The 26,380-nt window shown below is 38.0% G+C and overlaps 3 protein-coding genes across 4 annotated transcripts; 2 read left to right on the forward strand and 1 right to left on the reverse strand.

Annotated features, from left to right (window-relative positions):
- Positions 1-2,904: 2,904 nt before the first annotated feature.
- LOC306845534 (ATP-dependent DNA helicase PIF1-like) lies at positions 2,905-11,295 on the forward strand. Of its 2 annotated transcripts, XM_079378404.1 has the most exons (13): positions 2,912-2,957; positions 3,207-3,772; positions 4,294-4,423; positions 4,514-4,639; positions 5,048-5,201; positions 5,616-5,730; positions 6,687-6,793; positions 7,026-7,165; positions 7,955-8,061; positions 8,148-8,235; positions 9,046-9,191; positions 10,470-10,661; positions 10,925-11,295. In XM_079378404.1, exons 2-13 carry the CDS (start codon positions 3,212-3,214, stop codon positions 10,976-10,978), a joined length of 1,920 nt encoding a protein of 639 aa, XP_079234530.1. In that variant the 5' UTR covers positions 2,912-2,957; positions 3,207-3,211; the 3' UTR covers positions 10,979-11,295. The 2 variants fall into 2 exon arrangements, 1 of the variants encoding a protein (XP_079234530.1); XR_013781992.1 differs by lacking the exon at positions 9,046-9,191 and having other exon boundaries at positions 2,905-2,957; positions 10,925-11,294.
- A 2,187-nt stretch (positions 11,296-13,482) lies between these two features.
- LOC306845853 (5-cytosine rRNA methyltransferase NSUN4-like) lies at positions 13,483-20,772 on the forward strand. The gene is made up of 6 exons (XM_079378841.1): positions 13,483-13,583; positions 13,668-14,038; positions 14,119-14,273; positions 14,365-14,525; positions 16,223-16,347; positions 17,194-20,772. The coding sequence occupies exons 1-6, from the start codon at positions 13,491-13,493 to the stop codon at positions 17,468-17,470; spliced, it is 1,182 nt and encodes a 393-aa protein (XP_079234967.1). The 5' UTR covers positions 13,483-13,490; the 3' UTR covers positions 17,471-20,772.
- A 3,624-nt stretch (positions 20,773-24,396) lies between these two features.
- LOC306845936 (diencephalon/mesencephalon homeobox protein 1-A-like) lies at positions 24,397-26,058 on the reverse strand (the record flags this gene model as incomplete). Its single annotated transcript, XM_079378956.1, has 4 exons — positions 25,892-26,058; positions 25,602-25,780; positions 25,113-25,512; positions 24,397-24,815 (listed from the first exon to the last, which is right to left on the reverse strand). Exons 1-4 carry the CDS (start codon positions 26,043-26,045, stop codon positions 24,397-24,399), a joined length of 1,152 nt encoding a protein of 383 aa, XP_079235082.1. The 5' UTR covers positions 26,046-26,058.
- Positions 26,059-26,380: the final 322 nt, after the last annotated feature.

Consider the following 26,380-nt stretch of genomic DNA (forward strand, 5'->3'; position numbering starts at 1 on the left):
ACTACTGCTCATATGTTCTGGCTGTGTCCCAAGCTAGAGGAGTTTTGGAAGAAGATTTTCTAATCATATAAACAGATGGCATCCCGATTGACCCTGATCCCTTGATGGGCATTTTTGGTGTGGTGCCTGAGGATATAGATCTCAGGAAAGACATCCATTCTGTAATTGCCATCACTACACTACTAGCAAGGCATTTAATATGATTTAAGTGGAAAAGGGTAGACCCCCCCCCCCCCCCCCCCCAATTCATGGTAGCTGGATAAAAGAAGTAATGCCTTATATTCAGTTGGAAAAGATTAAATATATGATTCGAGGTTCGAAACGTACGTTTCTAGACAAATGGTCTCCCTTTATGAAATATTTTGAAGCGCTCCCTGGCCTTTAGGATGGAATAGCCAGCCTCAACCTCCCCCTCTTTTTTATATCTTCTTTACATATCTTGTTTTATTTATTTATTTCCTTTCCTTTTTCTTTTCTAAAGTTCACCTATTTATTTAATATATTTAGGTTTGTGTATGTATGTATGTATGTATGTATATCTGCCTCTGTTACCAATAATTGTAGTTCCTTTACTATGTTATCTAGACAGGTATTCTGAAAGTGTGTACTTAAATTTATTTATTTATGTATTGTTATTTTCTTAATGAAGATGTACCTCTTCTGCTATTTTTTGTTTTCTTAGTTTTTTTTTTTGTTGTATTTTTTTAATTTATTTATTTATTTATTTATTCTCTTTGGATGTTGCCAAGCCTTTCGCGTTAAATGATATCATATGGACTGAACAAGCATGGGACACTTTATTTTTTTACTGTAAACTAAACTTTTTTTTTTTTTAAGGCCGTGGTTGTGGGCGGTGGAAAGAGTACTGTTTAAAATTGTAATGTAAAAACTCAATAAATAAAATATTCAAAAATACAAAAAAAAAAAAAAAAAAAAAAGAAAAGAGAAAAAAAGAATGGCATTTATGCTTACAGTCCATACCGAGATCAGATGGTGGAGCTGCATCTAGAAACAACCACAACAGCCCTGAATGTCAGAAGAAACCATGACAACAGGATGAGCCCTAGAGACAGATCCACTGTGAAGACCTCATCTACATGGCAGCCATCGGTTTGGCCAGAGGAGAACTGGCCCTGCCATTATTTCAAGGTTTTTTCTCCAATTCTGTCACCAGTGGTATATCGGGTTACTTGCCATTATCACCTCTGGCTTGTTTAGTTGGGGACATTTAGTATTCAGCAATATTTTTAATTGACTATACTGACGTTATTGGATGAATTCTTTGTGTGCCACTGTTTACAAATAGTGATATTGTCAATAGACCTTAGTCAGACAGCGCCATATTTTTTTGTTATTTATTCATTTTTGATATGGATCAATATAAGGTTGAGATGGATAGAAGTACAGTTTGTACTGTTTGCACTGACTGTACTTTGTATTGATTATACTGTTATTTAACAACACACCGACTGTTCAGTTGCCAAAACATCTTTCTTTCAGACTTTCAGTAGACAAATCTCCATAAAACAGTTTAGAACATTTTGAGTTTTGAAAATTGCATGTGATCTAGCACATGCCGCTATAAATGTATCCCTCACAGCCTCATTTTCATCCTCTTGAAAATTCAATATGGCATCTAACCTGGTTAAGGTCCACTGAGTTGAGATCAAGGGTTCAAATAGACACCTGTACAACAGTTATCTTCCCACATTTCCACTCCAATGTTTTTACTTCTTTATAGATGATCTATTGCATGTAAGTTGAGTCAATAGTGTGGTGTGCAGTGAATCATTGGTTCATTTATAAAGACATGCCCTTTACATTTCACGGTGAAATGTAAAGGGCATGCCTTTATTTTCACCCAAGCAGGAATGATAATGATCACTGAAGCTTTACGCTGAGTGGCTTTCTACAGATGGACTTTTTTGTGACTGCACACAGGACGGTTTACTTTTCTAATTCGGAAATGAGGCATGAAGACCCAAGTTAATGGGGAGCAAGGTGTGAGAATCTGGAAACTAGTTATGTGTGATCATTACACATGATATATGTGGCAGAAGAATGTCATTAGAGATGTCAGCGGAGTGCAAATAATCTATAAAAACAGCAATCATTCTGAAATAATGATGAGAGTAATGAATCTGTTTGGCTGGCACACACAGTAATGAGGGGGAATTCCTGTCATGGCAGGCTCATTATATATAAGCTATGTAAATCTTTCCTTTGGCCCATTCTCAATGAGTTATTTAAAGCATGTATGAGAGGGAAGAGTGTTCCACTGGGAACAGCATTACAAATAATTTTTCATCCACTACATGTATGTTATCATCAACTGGTTGGTAAATGCCCATTAGAAAACACTGTTTTCTAAAGGTCATTAAAAAATTTAAATGGTTTTCTTCTCAAGGATGAACTAGACCGCATGAGACTATTTCTATAATGCTAGTGTATATCTACTGCAGATAACATTGTGTCATATGAGAAAGAAAGAAAGAAAGAAAGAAAGAAAGAAAGAAAGAAAGAAAGAAAGAAAGAAAGAAAGAAAGAAAGAAAGAAAATAAATATAAAATAATGAGTATACAGAAACATAAAAAAATGAAATAAACTTTCATTTGTTAATAGTTAATTCATCTGTTTAATTTTATTTGTCTAAATTACTTGGTTAAAAAAGAAGAAAAGCAACCGGCCCATGAGAAGCCCAGGAAGGAAGAGACGTAATGAAAACCAACGTCGTTTTATTGGTGAAGCACGAGCTCGTGGGCGGGCCCGCCGCTTACGTTTACCAAGCGCAATCAGTGATTGGATATTCGTTTAAATGCCTTTGGTCTGATTGGTCTGCAGTTTGTCACTATTGACCAATCATTGTCAAGCGGAACTATTTGAAAATCCTGGCGTGCGCGTCTTAATGAATGAACAGCTGGTGTTGTGCCTCGCTGTTTAAACGGTGCACGAGAAAGGTGAGTTAGGCTTCTTGCGTTAAAGAAACATGTTACATGTGGTACCTTTATTATCGATTTCAAATTTCAGTTGAGATTAATGTCAGTAGTGTGTGAATATATGTTTTTTTAATTTTGTAAATTATTTAAATTTATAAACAAAGCCCTCTACAAACCGCTATATACTGGACTCGGTGTTATTAAATGACAAATCAAGTCATACGTTAAATCAATCAAATGATTTAAGCTGTTCTTCTATGTTCTCTTCAGATACAATGCTGGGACACATTGAGCCAGCTGAGCTTCAGTGCACCGTGGCAGTGGAGCGCTTGAATCCTGCAGGTCAGGCCATCACACGGAAGCTTATCCGCAAAGCCACCGTCACATTAGGGCGGAATGAGTTTCAAGAGATGGTCCTGCGCCTTCACGATGGCAAAGCTCCTCAAAACTTCATGCTGCGCGATTTCCAGCTCTTTACGCGCTTTGCAAAGGATGGTAAATGTACTGTTAAATTCATCCCGGAAAGCACACAGGTTCTGGTATCTGATTGTCCACCGGATCGTTTGAAGATGTTTCTGAAGACGCTCAGCATCAAACATCAAGCATCCCAAGGCACCAAGCCTATGAGTGATAGGGATAAACTACGAGCTGGCCTTCCTAGAGCCTTTGAGACCCTAAGTCCACTCCAGCTTAAAGATGTGCAGAAAGCAAACGAGCTGAGAAGTAAATTGAATGCACCAATCCAACCCAAAGGTCCTTCAGAGAGATCTGTCAATAAGGTCTTGGGTGAAAGGAAGCAAGTAAAAAGACCCAGACCTGATTGTGATGCTAGTCCGGTATGTTAATCCATTTGTACATGTTTACAAGTTCTTCCATTTGTGTATGCAAATCAGAAGCATAAGCAGCTTTATTTATCTAACACAATTAAGTTAACTCCTCCCTAATAAAAGTTATTGACCTGCACTGCATTCAACAATTAAACTCTTAAAATAAATTTGACCGTACAGTAAATGCATATTAATGTATGTCTATTAAAAATGTATGTATTCAATTTGATTCATTTAGAAACCAATTAATTTTAGTAATCAATCATATTTTTAAAAATTATTTAATTCTGAGATTCAACTTTTTCCATTAAGATTATCACCTCTCTTTACTGTCTTAAAAGGGAGGGGAAAAGAACTTTACCACTACAGTGTATGAAGGTTAATGATCTTCTGTCATGCATTTAGCAGAATTGTGGACTATTCATAAGTCAAGCGACTGCTGTAAAAAATTTGCATTGCATTAAATGGAAACATTTATGTTTAATATTGTACATGGTCTGTTCCAAATAAATAATTATTTGTCTGTTTAGGTTAAAGCGTTTCACCCCAATAAGAAGCCTGTATTGGTTCTGCCTGTGGCACAAAAGCTCAGCAAAGAACAAACTGCAGTTCTCAATGCAGTCTTGAGTGGCAAGAATGTGTTTTTCACTGGCAGTGCAGGTAATTTATTTATTCATAGCCACATATTGTTTTATATAGCGCTCTTATTTCATAGCATTTTCAACACTATTGCTCACGGCTTTATTTTAGGTACAGGAAAGTCCTTCTTGCTCAAAAGAATTATAGGCTCCTTGCCTCCAAAAAGCACGTATGCAACAGCAAGCACAGGTGTTGCAGCTTGTCACATAGGAGGGACCACATTGCACAGTTTTGCAGGTTAGAAAACATTTACAAGTTTGCTAGCAATTATAGTGCAGTGCTTTCTCCATTTCTCTTGATGCATTTCCTTGGTCATTCATACAGACTGGAATGGGTCAGTAACATTCTTGTTTTCGCTCATGTCTCTGAAAAAAATGCAACTGCCACTAAAATGCAAACATGTAACGTGATTATTAGGAAAACTCTTCCTGTATAATTAATGATGGCAAATGTTTTATGAAATTTGTAGTATCCTTTCACCCCAAACCAAACAGTAATTACAGGTGAAAGGTTTTATTTTTTTTTTCACTATGTGCACACTACAGAGTCACTTTCCTAAGGTGTCATATGGTCAACACATTTCTCCTATCTATAAAAACAGCTGTGCTGTTGTGTATGAGTTATTTTTGTTTTTCTTGTTATCAGGTATTGGTTCCGGCTCTGCTCCTCTTGAACAATGTATTGAGCTTGCTCAGCGTCCTGGAGTGTTGCAGCACTGGACGTCTTGCAAACACCTCATTATTGATGAGATTTCAATGGTGGAAGCAGAGTTCTTTGACAAACTGGAAGCCGTAGCCAGGTGAACCACATTCAAAACTCTCTTCATGATACCGGTTTATTCCAGTGCACTTAATTTTCCACATGGGTAAAATTCAATTTAACATCAATTAATGTGGTGATAAAGGTTATTTTTGTTCTTGTTGTTTTAACGGTTTAGTAATTTCATTTAACGTGACAAGTTGAATCTGATTTTGTCACTCTGGATTTTCTCCTAATGAACACCAGATGGCAAATGAATATTTTAATGTGATTTGGATCAGACCTTGAATGGCAATTGAATTTGAAACATTTCTTCAACAGTTCTCAAAAATCCCAGTCTAGTACATGTTTGTAAATGCTCATCTTTTCTGACGTAGAGTAACGATACAAAATCTTTAAATATTAGGCAGAGTTGCATTATTAGACAAGTGGCATATGTATATTATGTTTGTAGATCCATCAGAAGATCCACTGAGCCATTTGGAGGGATTCAGCTGATAGTGTCTGGAGACTTTCTTCAACTTCCACCTGTAACAAGAGGAAAGGACAAGGCAAACTTCTGTTTTCAGGTACTGCTTTCCTCATTTAAGGCCCATTCACACCAAGAATAACTATATTAGTTCCCACACCAACAAATTATAATTTTCTGTTGGTTATAAGCATACGCTGCAGTTAGGTTATTGCTGCCACTTCAAATGCTGGTGCTCTTTGGCTATCAATGTTTTTATGGTTCATCAGCTTTTCCTTCTAAGCCTGATGATATTGTTCCTCTGTGTCATTGTTATACTTGCCTTTTCTTTTCTTATATAATCATAGTTATCCACCTCATTGTGAACGAGCCTTTAGGCATCATTAATGCTTGTCCGATTAAGCTTTGATATAGCTTTGCTTTAAAGGGAAAGTTCAATTAAAAAAAAAACGAAAAATTGTGCACTTACTCACCCTCATGTTCCAAACCCATAAGAATTACCTTCACATTTAAAATGCAAATTAACTTTTTTTTTTTTTTTTTTTTTTTTTTTTTTTTTTTTTTTTATAAATCCTGAAATATTTGTCCCTACATTGCTAGCTATTGATGTTTCATAAAGTTCATAAATCATAAAAGCAATCCATATGAATTGATTGTTTTAATCCAAAGCTTCTGAAGAGAATGGATCACTTTGATGAACCGATATAATTTAGGCTTATATTCGCATATACATCACCTACATAGAGATTCAAATGGATTTCTTTTAGGATGTCTTTATGAACTTTCTAAAGCAAGTTCTGGTGGAATGGACTTAAAATTGTGGGACAAAAATCTCTCGGGATTTGAGGTTTAATAAAAAAATATTTTTTTGTTTTGTTTAAGATGAATGAAATTTGAATGGGCTTGAAATGTGAGTAAATCACGAAACACTTCGTTTTCAAACAACTTGTAATGTAAAATTCAGCAAAATAAAAAAAAAATACAGATTTTGTTCATTTCTTTGTGTATACATTGTCTACATTTCTAAGAATAAGAAAAGTCATTTTTTGCCTGCAGTCGAGAAGCTGGCGGAAGTGTATCCATATGAACATGGAGCTGATGGAGGTGCGCAGACAAACAGACAAGGCCTTCATCTCTCTCCTCCAGGCTGTGAGAGTGGGCAGGTACTGCGTTCTCATCCCATCCACAGTTTAGTGTGAGTCACTGGCTCTGAGTGTTATTGGGATAAATTCCATGTGATTCAGGGTCAGTTTTTTTCTACAAATTAAGGTGGTTCTTGTAGGAGGGATTTGAATGTTTATAGGTATTGTAGTAGGGAACTTTCAAGCATCATCTTGTAATCAATAAAGCTGTCAGTTGATTCAGCTGATCATCTTGATTTTTCCCATACTGTAGAGTCACAGAGGAAGTTACTGCACAGCTACTGAGAAGTGCCTATCATAGCATTGAGAAGGATGGTATCCTAGCAACCAGGCTGTGCACACACAAGGATGATGTGGAGCTCACTAATGAGAATAAACTCCAACAGTTACCAGGTTAGTCATAAATAAATATCATTTCAAACTGATGTGTTTGCTAGTTGCGTCAGGTGGTAGTTTCTCTGGTACTACTCTCAGCCTCAGACGTCACACCCACACACATGGCACGCTTATCTAGAAACACTTCAGGAGTTTCGAAGTCATCATCGGATTGGTTAGATTATACAGGATATCCAGGAGACGTGTGTGTTGCATTCTTTAGCATTCCACCTGAAAACAAAGATGCTGTGGCGTCAAACCCCCTCACGAAAGAAGAAAGTCATCGTGTTTACAACTGTGACGACGAGCGCTTGTCAGGATTAACTAAACACTGAATTTTCAAAAGTATGTGAAAAATTTAAAGTTCACGGCATAGAATCTTTAAAATATGTCCGAGAGTTTTACACTCTGTCTGTTATTCTGGTGACATTTCCACACCCCTAAATATGACGCGGCACAAAACGAAACGTGATTGGTTGCTTTACTTGTCAGTCATTATGGCCTCTTGGGTGACCCTTGGCCATTCAAAGAGGCCAAAGTTTCCAGACCTTCAGCCGTTAGTCTGAAGGTCTGGCTATGCGAGACTGCTCTGGTACCACTGTCAGTGCTGTGAGGTGAATGACATTGAGTTAGATTTTGGAAATGGAAATGACTAAAAATCCACCATCTGATTCATAAGAGACGACAAAGCACTAGAAAGCACATATGACAATTTATAGGAGTAAATTTTAGTTTTTAAAATCTGATTCTGATCTGGTTTGACATATGTAAATTACATGTTACATTTTCTAAGTGTTTCCTTTGCAGGGGTCATGCGAGTGTTTGAGGCTGTGGATAGTGACCCTATGCTGTTTCAAACCATTGACGCACAGAGTCCAGTGAGTCGGCTGTTACAGCTGAAAGTGGGAGCTCAGGTAGGTGTTTCCCAACACCCCCTTTGGCAAACATTTGCTCTTGATTTGTAATGTCAAGTGTTGCAAGAAACTTTTTGCTACTTCAGGTCATGCTCACTAAAAACCTGGATGTCCAGAGGGGTCTAGTGAATGGAGCCAGAGGAGTAGTGGTTGACTTTCAGCCAGGCAATCAAGGTAAGACTGACAGTGAAATGGTGACTGGCGCTTCCCCTAACGCATCTTATTTTACTTTGTCACTTTCTTTTACATTATCATGAAAATAGGTAAATAAATGGGTAAATCTCAAGAGAATGTCCAGATTGTATTTTATCACAAAATCATAAGGAGCTATTGTGTAAAGTAATTGGAAGCCTATCTTTAGGACCATTAGGTTAATTGATTTGTGACATCATGCTGTTGGAATGTAATTAACAATTAGTACTCAATTTACACTGATTTTAATAAAATACTGGCAGTCATACAAACACTAGCATGTTGTTGCGTATCAATTTAAAGCTTGTGTATCTTTCTGTTTTTAAAGTTGTTTTTTTGGACATGAGACAAGACCTGAATATTTCAGTTTCCATTTCAAATAAATGCAGTTCTTTTAAGCAGCAATTCAGCATTTCAGAATGGTTTCTGAAGTATCATATGACACTGGAGTAATGGCTGCTGAAAATCAGCTTTGCCATCACTGGAATAAATCTTTATTTCACAATATTGTTTTTTATGCTCTACATTTTTATCAAAAATACAGAAGAGACCAATTTTACAGTCCCCTTTTACTTTTTTTTATTTTTATTTATTTTTTACAATTATTTATGACCGCAATTAGTTAGGGGTTTTCAATGCAATTTTTTTACATTTTCATTGAGATTTAGCTAAATATCACTCATTAATTTCTGTATTTGGCTGATTATAGAACACCAACATATTTCAAAGGGTATGAACATCCTGTGAGATGTTGTGACATACCATCATTCGTGACCACCCCTCCCCTTGCAGGTCTCCCTCGGGTGCGATTCCTTTGCGGGGCTGTTGAGGTAATAAAAAGAGAGCGTTGGATGTTTAAAGCATCAGGGGGACTGTACCTGAGCCGACAGCAGCTGCCACTCAAACTGGCCTGGGCCATTTCAATCCACAAGAGTCAGGTGAGCTCTGCTCTCATGTCCTACCACGAGTCATTCTGCATAGGTAGAAAGCTACGGAGTCAAACCTGCATCAACTGACTGCATAGAAGGCTCAGGAAGAGTGTTATCTATCTGTGAACAGATGCTCGGTTCTGGTTTGGGTTTTGACTCCTTAACTAGTCCCCATGTTTACCCATCTTTTCTGACTATGTGCCTTCTGCACTGATGAACTGCCAAAGTAATCGCTGTTTAGCTCATCAGTTGTCTGGAAAATGTTTGAGAAACATTGCCCCAATGCTCAGTAGAGGAACTGAGAAAAATATTAAATCAATTCCTCATAACCATGTGGGTCTAAATCTCTCCATTGTAATATCCCACAATGAGTCGATGTGGTTTTAACGCTGTAATTGTCCTACAAAAGAATTCAAATTTTATTAAAGGGATAGCTCACCCCAAAATGAAAATTCATTGTTTGCTCACCCTTATGTTGTTCAAAAGCTGGATGAGTTTGCTTTTTTTGTTGAAAAGGAATTTAATTTTTTTTTTTTTTTTATTAAAAAAAATTGAATGGAAGTTATTAGGAATTTAAATGGTTTGTTTACCATTATTCACAATATAAAACATGTAAATTAATTTGGAGACTAAAATAATTTGGCAAAAGGTTGGTCACTTCTGACATTTCATAATATAGAAAAATATGCATTTTGTAACAACTGTGTGATTTATTGTTAGTAAATTTAATGGTTTATATCTTTTGAGCTACAATTTTAGTTTAGTTCAGCCACAACCATTGTCATCAAAGCCATGCATGGGTAAGGACAGGGAGCACAGCGATCTAAAACAAAACTGATGCTGAACATCTCCAACCCTCGGATTTACTTTTTTTTTTTTTTTTTTTTTTTTTTTTTTTTTTTTTTTTAGTAGTTAAAAGATTATCAAATTGATTTATTAATTTGGCAGAGTACTAATCATCTACTGATGAACATACACCCTTTAGTACAGGGGTGTCCATTCCTGCTCCTGGTGGGCCACTGTCCTGCTGAGTTTAGCTCCTGAAAGCACTTAAACACCTGAAACTGCTAATTGATGTCTTGCTACGTGTACTCGAAACTTCCAGACAGGTGTGTTGAGGCAAGTTAGAGCTAAACTCAGCAAGACAGTGGCCCTCCAGGACCAAGTTTGGACATCCCTGCTTCAGCAGCATCATAGCTTCAATTAACAATTTTCTAGCTTGAGCAAAAGACAAGTGATTATTAAATGAAATTCATGGCAGGTATCTTGATTGTTTGGTGTGTTTAGGGCATGACTCTGGATTGTGTGGAGATCTCTTTGGCACGTGTGTTTGAGAGCGGCCAGGCCTATGTTGCTCTGTCACGGGCCCGGAGTCTGGAAGGCCTGCGTGTAATGGACTTTGATCCGAGAGTAGTGCAGGCCAACCAAGACGTGCTACTCTTTTATAAGCGACTGAGGAAAGAGAGGCTCCTTATGCAGGTCAGTCCACCCTGGACAATCACTCTGTAACTGTTCCTCAGATGAATACCGTTTTCTGTGTTAGACCAGACTGGCTCAATTTAAACGATGAATCTAAATGATTTTAGACTGGCTAATAAAAGTCCCCCAGGAAGATCAAATTAGTGGATGATTTTACAGTAGTTGTCAGAATTGAAATTGCCTTATTTCAGCAAGGCTTACATTGATTTTAGGAAGTTTATTATAGGTCTCTGATTGTAATATCTTTTTCTTCCCCCCCCCAGTCCTCAGTGAATGACTTTGTTGGACAGCGCTATAAGGAGAATTCCCGTTGGTGAGGTGGTGATGTGAAGCTCTCATTTTCATTTGCACTGTGTGCATCAATGCATCAGGAACACAGTCATTGTAATTCAGTTAGCATTTCTTATTGGGCAAATTATTATACCCTGCTGTTCAACAGAGCGATTATTTATTTTTATAAATCTTGCCTATACCCCGTTTTATGTAACCATGGATTTATTTTAACAATTTATGTGGTTTTATACATGATTTGGTTTGATTATGAAAGTGTAAGGTTTACATGCATTTTATCTGAGCAGTGCCTTTTGCTTGTGGCAGTGGTCTTCTAATTGTAAATAAAATCTTATTATTTGGTTTGTGTTTGGTTAAATATTCTGGCTCGTTAAATTTAGATTAAGTGATACCCAAAGTCCTGTAACTGCATACATTAGACAAGAGTACAAATATTTCCCCCTTCATCTGCTTCAGTGAGAAACTTAAATCTTGTTTGTTAATCTTCCATAGACCATTATCCTTTAAAAAAATATATACATTTAATAATCCATACAGGCAAATGTGCCAATGTAGAACACCCTTTCATGGGTGGTTCTCACAACACTGTTGTAGCAAAATCCAAACAAGGTTTTCCTATTTATCAAAAGAAAAGGCCAAAGCTATATTACATTCTCACAGTGACGAAAGATTTTTAACTTAAAGGAGAAACTGGCAACTAAAAATGCTATCTCTACTGCCACCCTGTGAAACTTTGTGTAATTGCAATTAGGTCTACACGCCAAAAAAAAAAGTCCTCACATTTAACTCCTTTATTTACAGCAAATTTGTTAACGTTGAAATATTTGTATGAACATAAGATTCAGCAAGTGAGACATAAACTGAACAAGTTTCACAGGCATTCGACAACTAGAAACTGAATAATGATACCCTGAACAAAGGCGTAGCAGTCAGTATCTGGCCAACATTGATTTTTTGTTTTTTTTTTGTTTTGTTTTTTTTTTTAAGGAAAAGGCATGTGAACAAATGTACAAGACAAGTTTTAGGTCTCTGGTGGCGATTGTGCTGTACATTTAAATAGACATCTGCAGCTGTAGATGCTCCACTGGAAAATGCAGTATGATGAGTGTCTCAGAGGGGCTTCATTTAACTGAACTGAAGAGCTTTTGTTCAACCTGGAAAACGATGATATTGGAGCAATATTTTTTTTAAGGGACAGTTCACCCAAAATTAAAATAGTCTTTTACTCACCTTTTACTCAAGTTGTTCTAAACAATTGATAGTAGCCACTGACGTTTTTTATATACAACCTGAATTCCTAAACATTTGGGATTTTTTTTTTTTTTTTTTTTTTTAATTTGAATAAAATGAAAACTAAAAGACTTTCAAATCACATGAGTCATATATATATAGAATATGTGTGTGTGTATATATATATAGAGAGAGAGAAACCCTCCCATTTTTTTTTCCTGCCAGCAACTGTTCAGATTCTTCAAAATATCTGTATTTAGCAGAAGAAAGAAATTCATCAGGTTTGGAACAACTGTGACAGAATAATTTTTTAGAGAGCGATAAGAGAGCAGACAGATCCTATGCTTTCGATGTCATACACTGATCGTTCTGCGCAGCGCCGCGTCAAGTCAAACACGCCTAATATGATGTCACACTTTCAACCAGGATCAAGCCTGAGTTGACAGAGAAAATTGATGATCAGCTTCATGGTACCAACAAAGCCAGATTGGAGTGGTTTGGTTTTGTCAACTCAAAACTAATCCTGTAACGCTGTTCAGCCATCATCATGGTACAGACCCCAGGTCAAGACAGCTAACATGTTAACAATGACCTGCCTGCAGTTCATATAGCATACAAGCTGCATAACATCTCAAATGCACTATGAACTAATGTTACATTAAAAATTCAGAGATTATTCCCTCCTCAACCTCGTCAGGCTCTCTATATGTGACCATTTTTCTTTCAAAACCCATACTTGTATGTCTAAATTCATATTTCATAATCAATATTTGAGTTGCTCCTCCCCTTTGCGTGGCCCCTCCCTTAATCTCACTCCAAACTTTCGCTATAACTTCAGAGCCCTGAGTATGTGAGGGAAATTTATTATTTCTACTATGGTGAAGGTTTGACTTATGAATATTAAATAAGAACGTTATTGGATGATTGCAGTCAACCTCAGCATGAGTTTATTAATATCCATGAGTTAAGCTTCGCAATAGTAGGGGATCACAAAGAACCTTATCGCTTTATAAAGACCCGCATGATATTGTTGGTAACAATTTGTTGATTGATTCATTTTTTTATTTACAAGAAATCAACATATATGTACGCTCGAATATTGTGAAACCGAGCTAATAATTGAAACCAGTATGTGAATTCAAGAATGGGTTTACGCCACTTATTTGGGTGCTTGGCTAAATTATTTATTAGATGATATTTTGGTTTTTAATAAATAAATATCTTTATTATTATAGTGGATAAATATAAAATACGACAGTGGAACCAATGAGCACCAAAACAACGGACGCTTTTTGATGAAACACAAACATGGCAGCGTACGTATGCACGAGATTTTGTATAAACAAATATAAAGACACGATTAGATTTATTCAGCGACGGTATCGAGTTAAAACTAAATGGGTAAGTAAAGAGGTTGCATTCATTTTCAAAATAAAAACAAAATATCAGTTGTAGATAACATAATATTATGTTCCTCTTTATTAGGCAGCAACAAGGCCCAAGTTTCCAGCCACTGAACTTGCTCTGCACAACTTTGACACAAGCTACAGTATACAGTTAAGGGACCAATGGCCCTCTATTAGAGTTGCCATGCTGTGTGAACAAAAGTATGGAGCGCTCATAAACAGTTTCTCTTCAGCACCCAATGTAATAACTGAATTAGAAGCTCAAGGATGTAAAGACTTCATCAGTATTGACTGCACCAGAAATGAAGTCCATCAATCTTCACAGGACTCCACGACTTCACACAGAGATTCAACAGATCTGGATCCTGCTGCTCTTCAACCCAGTATAAGTCCCGATATAAAATGTCTTGTTTTCCCCAAAGGAGACATATCTAGATTTAAACCAGCTAGGTGAGAATTACTAAAAATTCTAATTTCCTCTGCAGTGTCCTAAGTTGATTATCTTTAATATATCTGTCCTATTAACTTAGACCTGACAGCAGTGGCATATTGGGATATTATCTTCTGGATGCTGCCTCAGTGCTGCCTGTTCTAGCATTGGATGTCCAGCCAGGACACACAGTATTGGATCTATGTGCAGCTCCAGGAGGGAAGACTCTTGCTCTCCTGCAGACACATTCAGTCCGTATGTGAATTGCCATATTGCCAACACTCAAAGCGTTTTAATGAAAGAGATGCAGATGATATATGTATGTTTTTTTTTTTCTTTTTTTCAGATTATCTGTGGGCGAACGACCTGTCAGGTTCCCGCACAATACGATTACGCAGCACACTTAAGAGCTACCTGCCTAAAGAGTTCCTAGATGAAAACAAAATCCAAATCACTTCCACGGATGGTCGGCAGTTAGGCAAGACGGAGGAGAAAAGCTTTGACAGAGTTAGTATTGGGCAAAATGTCTGGAAAAGAATGGCATGTTTTGTGAAGTAAAAGAGAATTCCATGTTATACTAACATACAAGTGTTAGGATGTGAATTGAATCATAATATGATTTGATAAAATTATTACATTTACAATAACCATCACCAAAATGCAGATCATCATTTCTTACATTCCACTTCATCAAAATATCATTAATGTAATTAACTGCCTTAGATGCATAGATATATTGCAGTGTAGTATTTTCTGTTATAGTGCTTGGATATTATAAAAGAAAGAATGAAACATTAAAGCCAACATTACAAGAGTAGCTGTGTCCAAAACCGCTCTCTATCCTCTGTGCACTATAGTGTGTGTCAGCCATATTGTAGTGTTGTCCAGATTATGAGTGAACAGCATCCCAGATAGCATGTAGTAATCGCCCCGAGCTCGGCTGCCCCATGGCGCCTTCGGCTCAGACTAGGCATCGGCGAGTGTTAACCGGGCCGAGTGTGGCCCGCAGCTTGCTCTCGTGCATGTGTTTGTGATACGGCTGTAAAGCACTGGGCCGATTCAGGCAATGACTCTGCTCGGTTCAGTCATCAATCGGTTACAATAATATAGCAGTAATTAACATAAAATAGTTTTTAAGCTAGACTTAATACCCTGACAGTATCTTACAATATTAACTACGTTTCATGTCGTATCATTCCCTATATTTGTTCACTCTTTTATGCACTCTGATTTCGAGTATACATCTGATGTACACTTGCTAAAACACTATTTCCCAGAATCCAGTGCAGAGAAGACTGACAGGTTGGAACAGCGAGGGAGTGAGCGAGTTTGAAATAGGGATGCAGTTTACATCTTTCTTATTTCTGTTTTAACGTATATTTCATGCTGGTTCTTGTTTCTACCGTCTTATTGATCATTACTTATCAAGAAAATAGAGACAATATTGCATAGCTGAATTTTAAAAATTGAATAAAATTACATGGATAAGGTAAAATATAGTTTTATAATATTTAAAATAAAAATATATTCTTTAGGCATTAACTCAATTTAATGTGGTTTTACAAATTTACTGAGGTGGCATTGTTATCTGTCTGTCTGTCTGTCTAAGAAATACATACTTTTGTTCAGCAAGGACACATTAAATAAAAACATTTTTATTTTTTATTCATAAAGACAGAAGAAAACAATGTAACAAAAGATTTCTATTTCAAACAGAAAACTGTTCAACATTGATAATAACAAGAAATGTTTCTTGAGCACCAAATAAACATAATAGAGTGATTTCTGAAGGATCATGTGACACCGAAGACTGGAGTAATAACTTCTGAAAATGCAGCTTTGTCATCACATGAATAATAGAACAGTTATTTTAAATTGTAAAATTATTTCCCAATTTTTGATCAAATAAATATGTCCTCGCTGAGCTTAAGAGACTTCTTGCAAAAACAGTGTAAATGTTTGCTGGCCCCAAACTTTTAAATGGTTAGGTAGGTTATACTGCTGTACTTTACCAGCACCATGTATTTGCATTGTGTTCTCTTGATTGCCACACTGGTATATCCTTGTATGTCATGTGTGATGTCAAAAATATCTAACATCTGTTATTTGTATGGTTACAGCATGCATCTCTGCCAAGCATATGATAGCAGCACAAATCTGGGAATTGTGTCATTACCTTCAGTTCATCTTCTATCTTTTTACAGGTGCTTGTAGATGTCCCCTGCACCACAGACAGACACTCTGCAATGGTGGAAGAGAACAATATTTTTAAGAGGTCCAGGACCAAAGAGAGACAGAAACTTCCCCTCTTGCAAACACAGCTGCTTCTGTAAGTCATTTTTTAAAGGGTTACTCCACTCCAAAATCAAAATTGTCATTGATCACTTACCCTTATATAACACTGTCAAGGCCCAGAAAAGTATGAAAGACATCGTCAAAATGCGGTGACGCGGAGGAGACAAATTTTTGAATAAAGTCGTTACTTTTGTTTTCTTTGTGTACATAAAGTTGTTTTGTTGCTTCATAAAATTCAGATTGAACCATTGATGGCAGACTATTTTGATGATGTTTTTCATAGTTTTCTGGGCCTTGACAGTGTTATTTACTTGGCAGTCATTGGGACAGTCTCAAGCCTCCCGGTTTTCATCCAAAATATCTTAAATTGTGTTCCAAAGACGAACGAAGCTTTTACGGGTTTGAAACGACATGCACAGCAAGCAATATAATGTTTATATATTATTCATTCTCTGGGCATTGTTTAAATATTTTGTTGAATGTATTTTGTGATATCGCGTGCATGTGTCCTTGAAGACTGACCGCGAACTGTGGGAAGTTGTGGCCTAATGGTTAGAGAGTCGGACTCGTAATCCAAAGGTTGCGGGTTCGAGTCTCAGGCCGGCAGGGATTGTAGGTGTGGGGAGTGAATGTACAGCGCTCTCTCCACCCTCAATACCACGACTGAGGTGCCCTTGAGCAAGGCACCGAACCCCCAACTGCTCCTCCGCCGCAGCATAAATGGCTGCCCACTGCTCCGGGTGTGTGTTCACGGTATGTGTGTGTGCACTATGGATGGGTTAAATGCAGAGCACGAATTCCAAGTATGGGTCACCATACTTGGCCGTATGTCACTTCACAACTGACATCTAATCAATCTGATGTTTCATATTCTGTCCAGGGCAGGCATCCAGGCCACGCGACGGGGTGGATACGTAGTGTACTCTACTTGTTCCCTGTCCCAGCTGCAGAACGAGTGTGTGGTGCAACAGGCCATAAGTCTCGCTCAGCAGGAGCTGGGAATCACAGTGCAGGTTCAGGACCTCAGATGGTTTGCGCAACGCTTTTCTGACACTTTCCACTTTGCACCACAGTTAAGTGTCGGGGAGTTGGTTTTACCACACCTATGTGCTAACTTTGGACCAATTTATATGTGTAAATTACAACGAATTAACTAGATGGACATTCAGAAATTAGCTCAACTGACACATCACACGTTTGTGCTTCAGAAGTGCCCCCTAGTGACCAGACTTGGAACTATTTCAGCCTATAAGACTGACATAAATCCATCTTGAAACATTTTACTGTTGTACATGAAAATCATGTCATTGTCATTATTTTGTAAATTGTTATCAAATTTATTAAAATTCAATATGGCACAAAAAGACCAAAGCAGTCTTGTTTTTCCAGTTGACTCTTCCCTACCGTGTAGAACATTGAAAAGCTAAAGCCAACGGTCATGCTATGATCACAAGTCGACTCAAAACATTATCTGATTCAGGAGTGAAGCATGCAATTTGGAAAATGTTTATGAAAACTGAGAATCCCGTTTACTGTTATTCACATGTTCCAAGGTTTGGCCAGTAGGGGGCGTCCACAGACAGTTGTAGAACTGATAAAAGTAGAAATAAATGAGACTGGCATTATCTTTCAGCATGTTTCAAACAGCTCTGTCTTCCTGTCATGGAGAGGGCTAAAACATGGTATTAACTTTGAATGTTATATTTATTTATATTAATGAGCAGTTAATTTGCCTGAAGGATGCACAGAAATTAATGAAGCCCATGAACTTTTTAAATTTTGTTAAATGCTGTATCTAATCACCATTGTTTTTGAATAGTTTACATTTTCATTTAGTCTCTATTAATATGAGGCCTAAAAGCTGAATTCATAATTATTGAATTTTAAGTTCAATTATTAAATTTTTCAGCTCAATAACAGTCTCATGTTGCAGGACGCAACTGAGTCTGGTTGAAAATTCATATATCAGCTGCCCACAAACACATTCAGACTCTAAATTTTGAGTTTATCTCTATACACAGGCATTTTGATTGAGTATTCTGTGGAGTTTATAATAACATGTTCATTATAAGGATAAAGAGTATCCGTGAGCAAGACAAGTGATGCTCTTATGAATGCTGTATGATCTGATGTGTCTGAAGCACTTCTACACCTAATGTTTGCGCTCCGAATGTGTCGTTTAGATTTGGCATTAGAGGACTGTTTTGTTTTCTGCTAACATATAAAAGGTTCAATTTTCCCCCGGTTGTCCATGAACTCTGTGTCTATTCCGGGCAATGTAGCATGAAAAGGTGTGCGCATTTTAGGAAGAGGGGCTGACGAGAGCCATCGACTCCCCACTATCATTAAGCTGCTCGGAAACTGTTCCATCGGTGCCAGAGTCGAGATTGGCCGAGCAGTCGTTTACTCGCCGGCTTCTCGTTGAACATTAAGGACGCAAGAGGATACTAAAATGGGATGCTTTCCCCTCGTTTTCCCCTTCGCCTTTTATTCCACAGATGAGTGCAGATAATTTTCTGTGCGATTGTGAGTGATTACTGTATTACCGCGGTAATATAGGGTTATTTGGGAATGCAAAGAGAATTAATGACACATAAAAACTATTTTAGCATTGACTGCCTCTCTCGGCCGGGATATTTCTCCATGCCTGCATCTTGTGATTACCTAAACGTATTGTAAATATGTGTTTCCTATGGGCTTTTACATAAATTTACATTTTTTAACACTCAGGAGACAGAGGGACCATTAGGGACGAGTTATTTTCATCTATACGTTTTATTCATTATTGACTTTGACACTGCTGAGGATGCTGGCATCTGATCATTTGGCGAGCACCTTGCCAATGATGTAATTCGGATGTAGATCTTTGTAATGACAGAAACATGTCGGGAATGTCGTCTGGACGCAGAGGCCTTATAATGACGGAATCTCAGATGTCCGTAGGTGGGTGAAAGTCATAACGGCTTCCCCTGGAAAAGGCAAACATGAGTGTTTTGTGGGGAAAAAAACTACTTATGATTCAATCACACAGCCCAGTATTCTTGCTGGAACTTTTGCAAAGTTTCTTTCAAAACTGCAGGGCCCCTCCAAAGGGTCATGCTCACTCCTTTGATTCCCTCGTTTGTATGTTAGATTATTGATTAATTACTAAAATACAACAGTTAAGAGAGTCAACCTAAAAATTAGCATTCTGTCATCATTTACTCACCATCATTTTAAGTCCCATATGAACTTCTTTCTTCTGCTGAACACAACATATTTAAAAAAAATGGCAGTGAAAGTTATTGGGGTTCAATGTTGTTGTTTTGGACCTGGATACAGACAGTGCTCCAAAGAAGAAAGTCAGTTATACAGGTTTCGACTAATGACATGGGAGTTTGTCCAATCCAACACAAAATAGAATTTAATAAGATCAAGTTTTGGTTCTAATTAACTTCAGTCCATGGGAACTGAAATTGAAAACAAACAAAAGAAAGTCTGTCCATGAGTACATTTTTATTTTTTTATGGACTATCCTTTTAACCTATGTCATATTAAACATTACAGATATTGTGTTTATATTTTATTCCTCTAGTCCTCAAACTTTCAAATGTAAGATTCCTTGGATATCAGTAAATCTCTGTACTCCATGTTTGTTCTAATGACCACAGGCTGTAACATCATATTCACATAAAGATAACGCCTGACCTTAGGCGCTTCAGTGATAAGATATCTGATTGTTGTAGGTGGTGTGAAGCTCTGGCCTGAGGCATATCCTACTGCTCGGATGTCTGTGGTATGAGCTGCATATCTGAAAAGCCCAGCATAAGGCCTCAGCACTCACTCTTCAGACTGTGGATCAAGGATGGCCTGGCCTCAGGGAATTTTTATGATAGGAGAGTCAACTTGGAGGCCAGATGCTGAAACCAAATGTCTCTGGGATGTAATTATTTCATTTTTACAATAAAATCACATATATTCAATATTTTAAAATTGAATCCAGGAATCAAATTCTTGCTAATGATTTAATTGTGAGCATCTTAAAACAGACAATTGAAATATATATTTTTTTATTTTGCAACATAACACAATTTCATTTTAGACACACAAAGGTCCAGTGAAACTGGTATCTATAAATTACATAATTACACAGACATTTGTTTGTATTATATGGATTTTTTTTTCAAAGCTGAAATTTCAATCTTTGTCACATGATCCTTCAGAAATCATTCTAATTTCTCTGTTGATTTTCTTTTTTTAGTCAAAGAATCATCCAAATAATCCTTTTCAACAATATTATTTAAAATTGAGCACCAAATCAGCATATTAGAATGATATCTGAAGGATTGTGTGACCATTACAGAAATAAATTACATTTTAAAATGTCCAAATAAAGAGTTGCATATCACTGCTATATTTACTCTTTTTAATCAAATACTGTAAATGCAGGATAAGATCGGGTGAGCATAATACTTCATTCAAAAACATTAAAAAAAAAAATCACAAATATTCCACACTTTTGACCGCAAGTGTACAGCTATGGTCCAGGCCACCCTGTTGTCTTTCCCTGTGGTGCATCTGTCATTACTGATGCGATGCAGCATTTAGATAATCACAGTTAAAACATTCTGCTGAAGCAGCATTCTATGAACTGTCCCATGATGCTTAGCATGAATTACCACATCATACATCTTCTGGCTTAATCTACCATTAAGAAAATAAATCCTCGCAGGCAACAGCCATTTCAATACATGTTTTGCCCGTGATTGTCCGCTTTCACAGTAGTGAAATGTCTTGCCTAACTCTCAAGTGTCCGGTGGAGACTTAATCCATATGACTGTGTCCTGCATTCAAAGAGTGCTGAGCTTCCCTCCGCATGCCCACAATGCCACTCTCCCCGTCTGAAAGGTATGTGTAGTGTGGCATTGATGTGTAATTACGTGTGACTGAAACAGCGCCTTGGTGACAGGCTCTAGAGTGCTGCGGTTGGCTAGGGTGAGCTCTCCCCAGAAAAGAGGGGTTTTCTTTGCCCTTAAGAGGATTAAGTGGGGTTGTGATAACAGAGGGATAAAAAGAAGAGAATTGAATCAGAAAAGAGAGCTGGGACCAAAGAGGGCGACCTCTCGCAACCGAGTTCAAACACCTGTTATCATCGTCCCATCATCAGAGCTTTCTCAGCCACGCTGCTGCTTTTCTATCTCTTAAATATTTGAATTTACAAAATTAAAGCACATTCATTTACGTTCAGGTCTAACGTGCATTAATAGTTGGCATCTTTAATTTTTTGGGCTAATTTCTGAGTGAGCCGTTTTGGTTTCCAGGTGTTCTTTGATGTGTATCTGAGCAATGTGCTGTTGGAGAGATTTACCTCAGCTGACAGCTTGGAGAGTATGTGGTAAAATTGCAGTGCCAGCGGGCTAAAAGAATGCTGGGAACAGGATTAGGATCATATTCTGGCAGTGCCTGTCACTTCTTCAGTGGGCTGGGGTTCCTTATGGTGGCAGCTTTCATTCTCCGTGCAGCTAAAACCAAAAAGGAGAGCATGAAGGAAAGAAGTTTGGATTGAATGGTACACTGTGTTTTGTGCTAGGCATGCTTGAGGTCCATTTTGTGCTTGTGTGTCTGTAACGGACTGTCTGATGGTGACACCTGATTAAACACTAAGGTGAATTTAGAAACTGCTTAATTGAATTTGGATGCTGTGGAGCTTAGCAGTAACAGCTGTTTGTTTTGGAACCGTCTGATTTAAACCCTCCTGTTTGAACAGCATTCAATTTCAAAACACAAGCTGATTCATTTGTGACTGTTTCTCATGTAATGTGCATGCAAAGTGTCAACAGAGGTGTGTTTTGGAATGGCTGTATATATTTTGCTAACTTTTGTGTTGGGGTCCTCGATTAATGACTCACCCAAATAACATACATTTTTGAGTCTCTGACAAGCTACAATAGAGATGTTCTGTTTTTACACCAATCTTTAGTGCTTATCAAAGGGAAAATTGCATGGAAACCATGTGGGTCTATTTCTAACCTTGATTAAGTCTCATTACATGTGATAGTAAAAAGGACTTGACCTTGTTGTCACATAATCTGTATCAAACCCCTGGAGGCTGTTTGTTTTTGCATGTTTCTGGTTAGGGAGGCCAGTCGCAAAACTAGATAATAGAGATGCTATTGACACTATTGACTTGCTTGAAAATTATACCCTCACTTTAATTGCTGTTTTGTAATGTTGTTTTTTTCATAATGAAGCATTCTGCCCTCCCATGTGTGTTTTGATCTACTCAAAAGGTTGAATGTTATAACGCATTACAATCAGCTGTATTTAAATATGGCACAAGGCATTTTAAAATGCAGTTAGCAGCCCCATGAAGGGCACTGAGAACATGGTGGCTATGGCATCAAGCCTCTGGTAAAATGCACACAGAGGGGAGACCCTCTTTATGTGAGCAAAGGGCTTATGCATTTTGACAAACCACACTGTTTAAGATATAATAGCGGAATAATCACGGCCCCAGGCTGTCATTCTTCAGCATAATGGCCTGCTTATTCATCTGGGATGGCTTATGTCCCCACAACGATTTTATTTCCCAAGATTACCTTGTTTTCTTGTTCCCCTAACTCTCGTTGCCTTGTTTTTTCTGTTGTCCTACCTCCTTGAGTTTATTATCACCTTGTTTCTCAGCTACTTCCTAAACCCCTAATTCGAACTCACTTTACTTTTAGTGAAAAAGATACATTTGTATTTTAATCTAAAAATACAGAATAATGGTTTTTAAAAAATCTACTTTAATCTTAAATTGATTATGATCACAGTAATTTGGATTTATTTCATGTATATTTTGATGGTAAAGGAGAGAAAATAAATATACGGTATATATTTACAAAGATATCCAAGCAATGTTTTATTGAAGTTTTATTTTACAAGTTTTTAAATCTACAATTGACATAGGGAAAGATGTGTATATTTCTGGAACACTCTCCACCAATATAGGCTACAAATTCACCACTTTGTGTGATGTTGTGAGTGACTGTATATTGATGTTCACAGTGACAATGAAAGAGTTACAAAGACGACCAGACTGTGTAGGTTAAATAATCTGGGGGAGACGCAGGCGGGCTGTGCGGCCCACCCAGTACAATCTTACAAAGGGACAGCTACCAGAATCATCACAGGGTTAAATTCTTCTCAATCTAAAACATAGAACTTTTACATTTGCCTTACCAGTAAACATTTATAGATAGACTTTGTATTGTACATATTAAAATACTTTACAAGCACAATGAGAGCTCAGCACTGAGAGGGAAAGAATGAGCAGAGAGTGGGGAAAAGCTGCCGTACATTGAAGTGCTTTGCTTTCCACTTAAGAACTTCTCCTGTACTGACTGTCCAGCATTTGACCACTATTAAGGATTGTTTCCAGTTGCAACATTTATATGCAATTAAGCACTAGTTTTCTTCAGAGTGTTTTCCCTCTGAGTGTTAATATGGGAATTTCCAATGATATGCATGGTCTATAATTGCATTTCTTCCACTGCCTGAGGCTACATGTAATTAAAAGCTTTGCATATGTAGTCAATGAAATCATTTCCTCATTACCCAACCATCCTCAATTTACCGTGGTTTAATCCTGACCATTAAACAGGTTAGGTTTAATTAATCTATTTAGTTGTGCAAGATTTACATTTACAAGTTGTGTGATGTGCAATTTGAGAACCACGATAATTGAATTAAAAGAAAGTTATTTTCAGATTCTGGTGTATAGTGCATGCAACTGGCTGAGATTATCTCCAAAAAGTGCTTATATCAAACATCTACGCCCATCCAAAACATATAAATAACGCTAAATCTAATCCAGGGCTTGTCTGTCTTTTATGCAAAGATGACAAATGTAATATCATAAGGAATTAAATGAGAGCTTCATCAATTTTTTGTCTATTTAAGCTTCAAAGCAACAAGCCCTCTAAATGAGTCTGAGATTTTCACTAGTCTCAACCTCAGTCCCATACTTTTCTGAGTATTGGCCCTAATTTTAGAAGTCCAGGTGGCATGTTAGTAGTGGTAGAGAGATGTTCCCTTGCTCAGGTAGGTTTCAGTCTCCTGCTCAGTTGGGCAGCGTGTCCAGGCCCAGAGATGCTGCGTGCTGCTTCGCACGCAAGCGTAGGTTCTCAATGCTGGTGGTCTTGCTGTTGTGGCTAGGAAGGCCTCCAGAGGCCTGCAGCAGAGGGCTGTTCCAAACCTGTTGCGCGTGGTGCGATAGGGACTGATAGTAGGACTGGCAAGGGAGGGAGCCCAGGGGTGCTGGCATGTTGACATTCATGCCCAGGTATGGTATAGACGACGGGGTCGCCATGTCGAAAGACGGATAATGAACCAGGTTGTTGGTAGCTGCCATGTGCTGGCGAAACTGCTCCTGCAGACGGAAGAGGCTGAGCGGTGACGAGGAGTATGAGTGACTCTGAGAGATCCCACCGGTCACCCCGCTCGAGGAAGATGAGATAGCCAGGGAGCCAAGAGGAGAATCTAAGGACACAAACATGGTTTTCAAGATTTAGATCAAAATGCTTGTTAGTTATTTGCCACCCTCAAAATGTCATTCTGCATTTGATGCATCCTTTCACACTCTAAAAACAAAGGCTCCAAAGGGGTTTTGGTTCCCCAAAGAACCTTGCAGTGAACAGTTCTCAAAAGAATAATTTTGTTCTTAGTATATGAATATAATTTTATTCATTTAAAGAATCTTTTTTCACTATAAAGAAAAATTTGTGCAATGGAAAGGTTGCGATGAAATTGGAAGAACAGTAAATAGGAAATACGTACCTGGTTTGGGGCTGAGACGTTTGCAAAGTGGTGAAAGGTTTCCAGGTGCTGGTTCTTTCTCAACCTTCAGATCTTCTCTGTGCTGCTTTATCTCTTCTTCTTTGTCAGTTGCGTTGTCCTCTGTAGCTGACTCGCTGCCTGACTGCTCTGCCGATGTCACATTAAGCTCAACGCTAAGTTCTGATCCCAGTGCGTGAGGAGCAGCCTCTGCTTCCATGGAGGAGGAAGAGGAGGATGATGAAGGTGGCTGGTTCTCAAGATTTACACTGGAAGGGGCATCGTCCTTATCGTTTGTTGCTTGGGGCCCATCTGTCGAGACATCTTTCTGCTTCTGCAGTTGCTCCTTTTGGAGGCTTCGCTGCTTCTTACGAAACTTTGCACGGCGGTTCTTGAACCATACCTGGTGGCCAAAAGACAAGGTGCAAATACATGATAAATAAATGTATTTGTAGACATTAGTAATATGGTGAAATTGGTCTTTTCTTATACCTGTACGCGTGCCTCAGGTAGGTTGGTGCACATGGCCAGGCGCTCCCGCATCACAACATCAGGATAGTGCGTTTTCTGAAAGGTCTTCTCCAACGCTTCCAGTTGCTGGGCCGTGAAAGCGGTGCGACTGCGGCGTTGTTTGCGATGTTGAGAGCCGTAGCGAGCCTCAAGGATGATATCTTGAAATGTACAGCCGTTGGAAGACAAAAGACACGGCATATTTAATTCAGTGTACAATCACAATTATTTGGTGTGTTAAAGGGAAGGAGGGAGAGAGAGAACGCACTTACCAGCCAGTCTCTCCGCGAGCGTGAGCGCATGAACGGACGGCCGATAGTCAGGCGCGTGCTGCGCCTGTTGCGCCGCTTGTTGATGCAGGTTGTACATGGCGCTCAATGAGTTCATGGCGTGGAGAGAGTATCCGTTCACTCCGTAGTGTTGCATGATTCAAAAATATCTGCAAAAATAAGAATGAGCTATAATGAGTTTTAACACTGAGCTTTTTCTGTTTGTTAAAACATATTTACAATCACAAAAGTTAGATTGAGAGTTAAAGTCAGTTAAAAGTCAGTCTAGATTATTTCGATCTAAAGTGGCGTTGTGTGAGGAGGAAACTGAAGTAACAGTATCTTTTTCAGTCTATATGAGAGATGGACAAAATTGTATGTAGGCTACTGTCATGGTAGACTATATTTCGGAAACATGGGCCTCTTAGAGTTAAAATGTTTTAGGCAATATTTAAATCTATAATTGGCAATATAATTATTTGACACTTTGGT

Source organism: Barbus barbus (genome assembly GCF_936440315.1).
Source record: "Barbus barbus genome assembly, chromosome: 26".
Lineage (NCBI taxonomy): Eukaryota > Metazoa > Chordata > Actinopteri > Cypriniformes > Cyprinidae > Barbus > Barbus barbus.

Excerpts from the sequence above, each read along its gene's own strand:
- LOC306845534 (XM_079378404.1), top strand. The coding sequence starts at position 3,212 with ATGCTGGGACACATTGAGCCAGCTGAGCTTCAGTGCACCGTGGCAGTG. Across the intron at positions 7,166-7,954 it reads TAAACTCCAACAGTTACCAG|GGGTCATGCGAGTGTTTGAG; the intron begins GTTAGTCATAAA and ends TTTCCTTTGCAG. Across the intron at positions 10,662-10,924 it reads AAGAGAGGCTCCTTATGCAG|TCCTCAGTGAATGACTTTGT; the intron begins GTCAGTCCACCC and ends TCCCCCCCCCAG.
- LOC306845853 (XM_079378841.1), top strand. The coding sequence starts at position 13,491 with ATGGCAGCGTACGTATGCACGAGATTTTGTATAAACAAATATAAAGAC. Across the intron at positions 13,584-13,667 it reads ATCGAGTTAAAACTAAATGG|GCAGCAACAAGGCCCAAGTT; the intron begins GTAAGTAAAGAG and ends CCTCTTTATTAG. Across the intron at positions 14,526-16,222 it reads AGGAGAAAAGCTTTGACAGA|GTGCTTGTAGATGTCCCCTG; the intron begins GTTAGTATTGGG and ends ATCTTTTTACAG.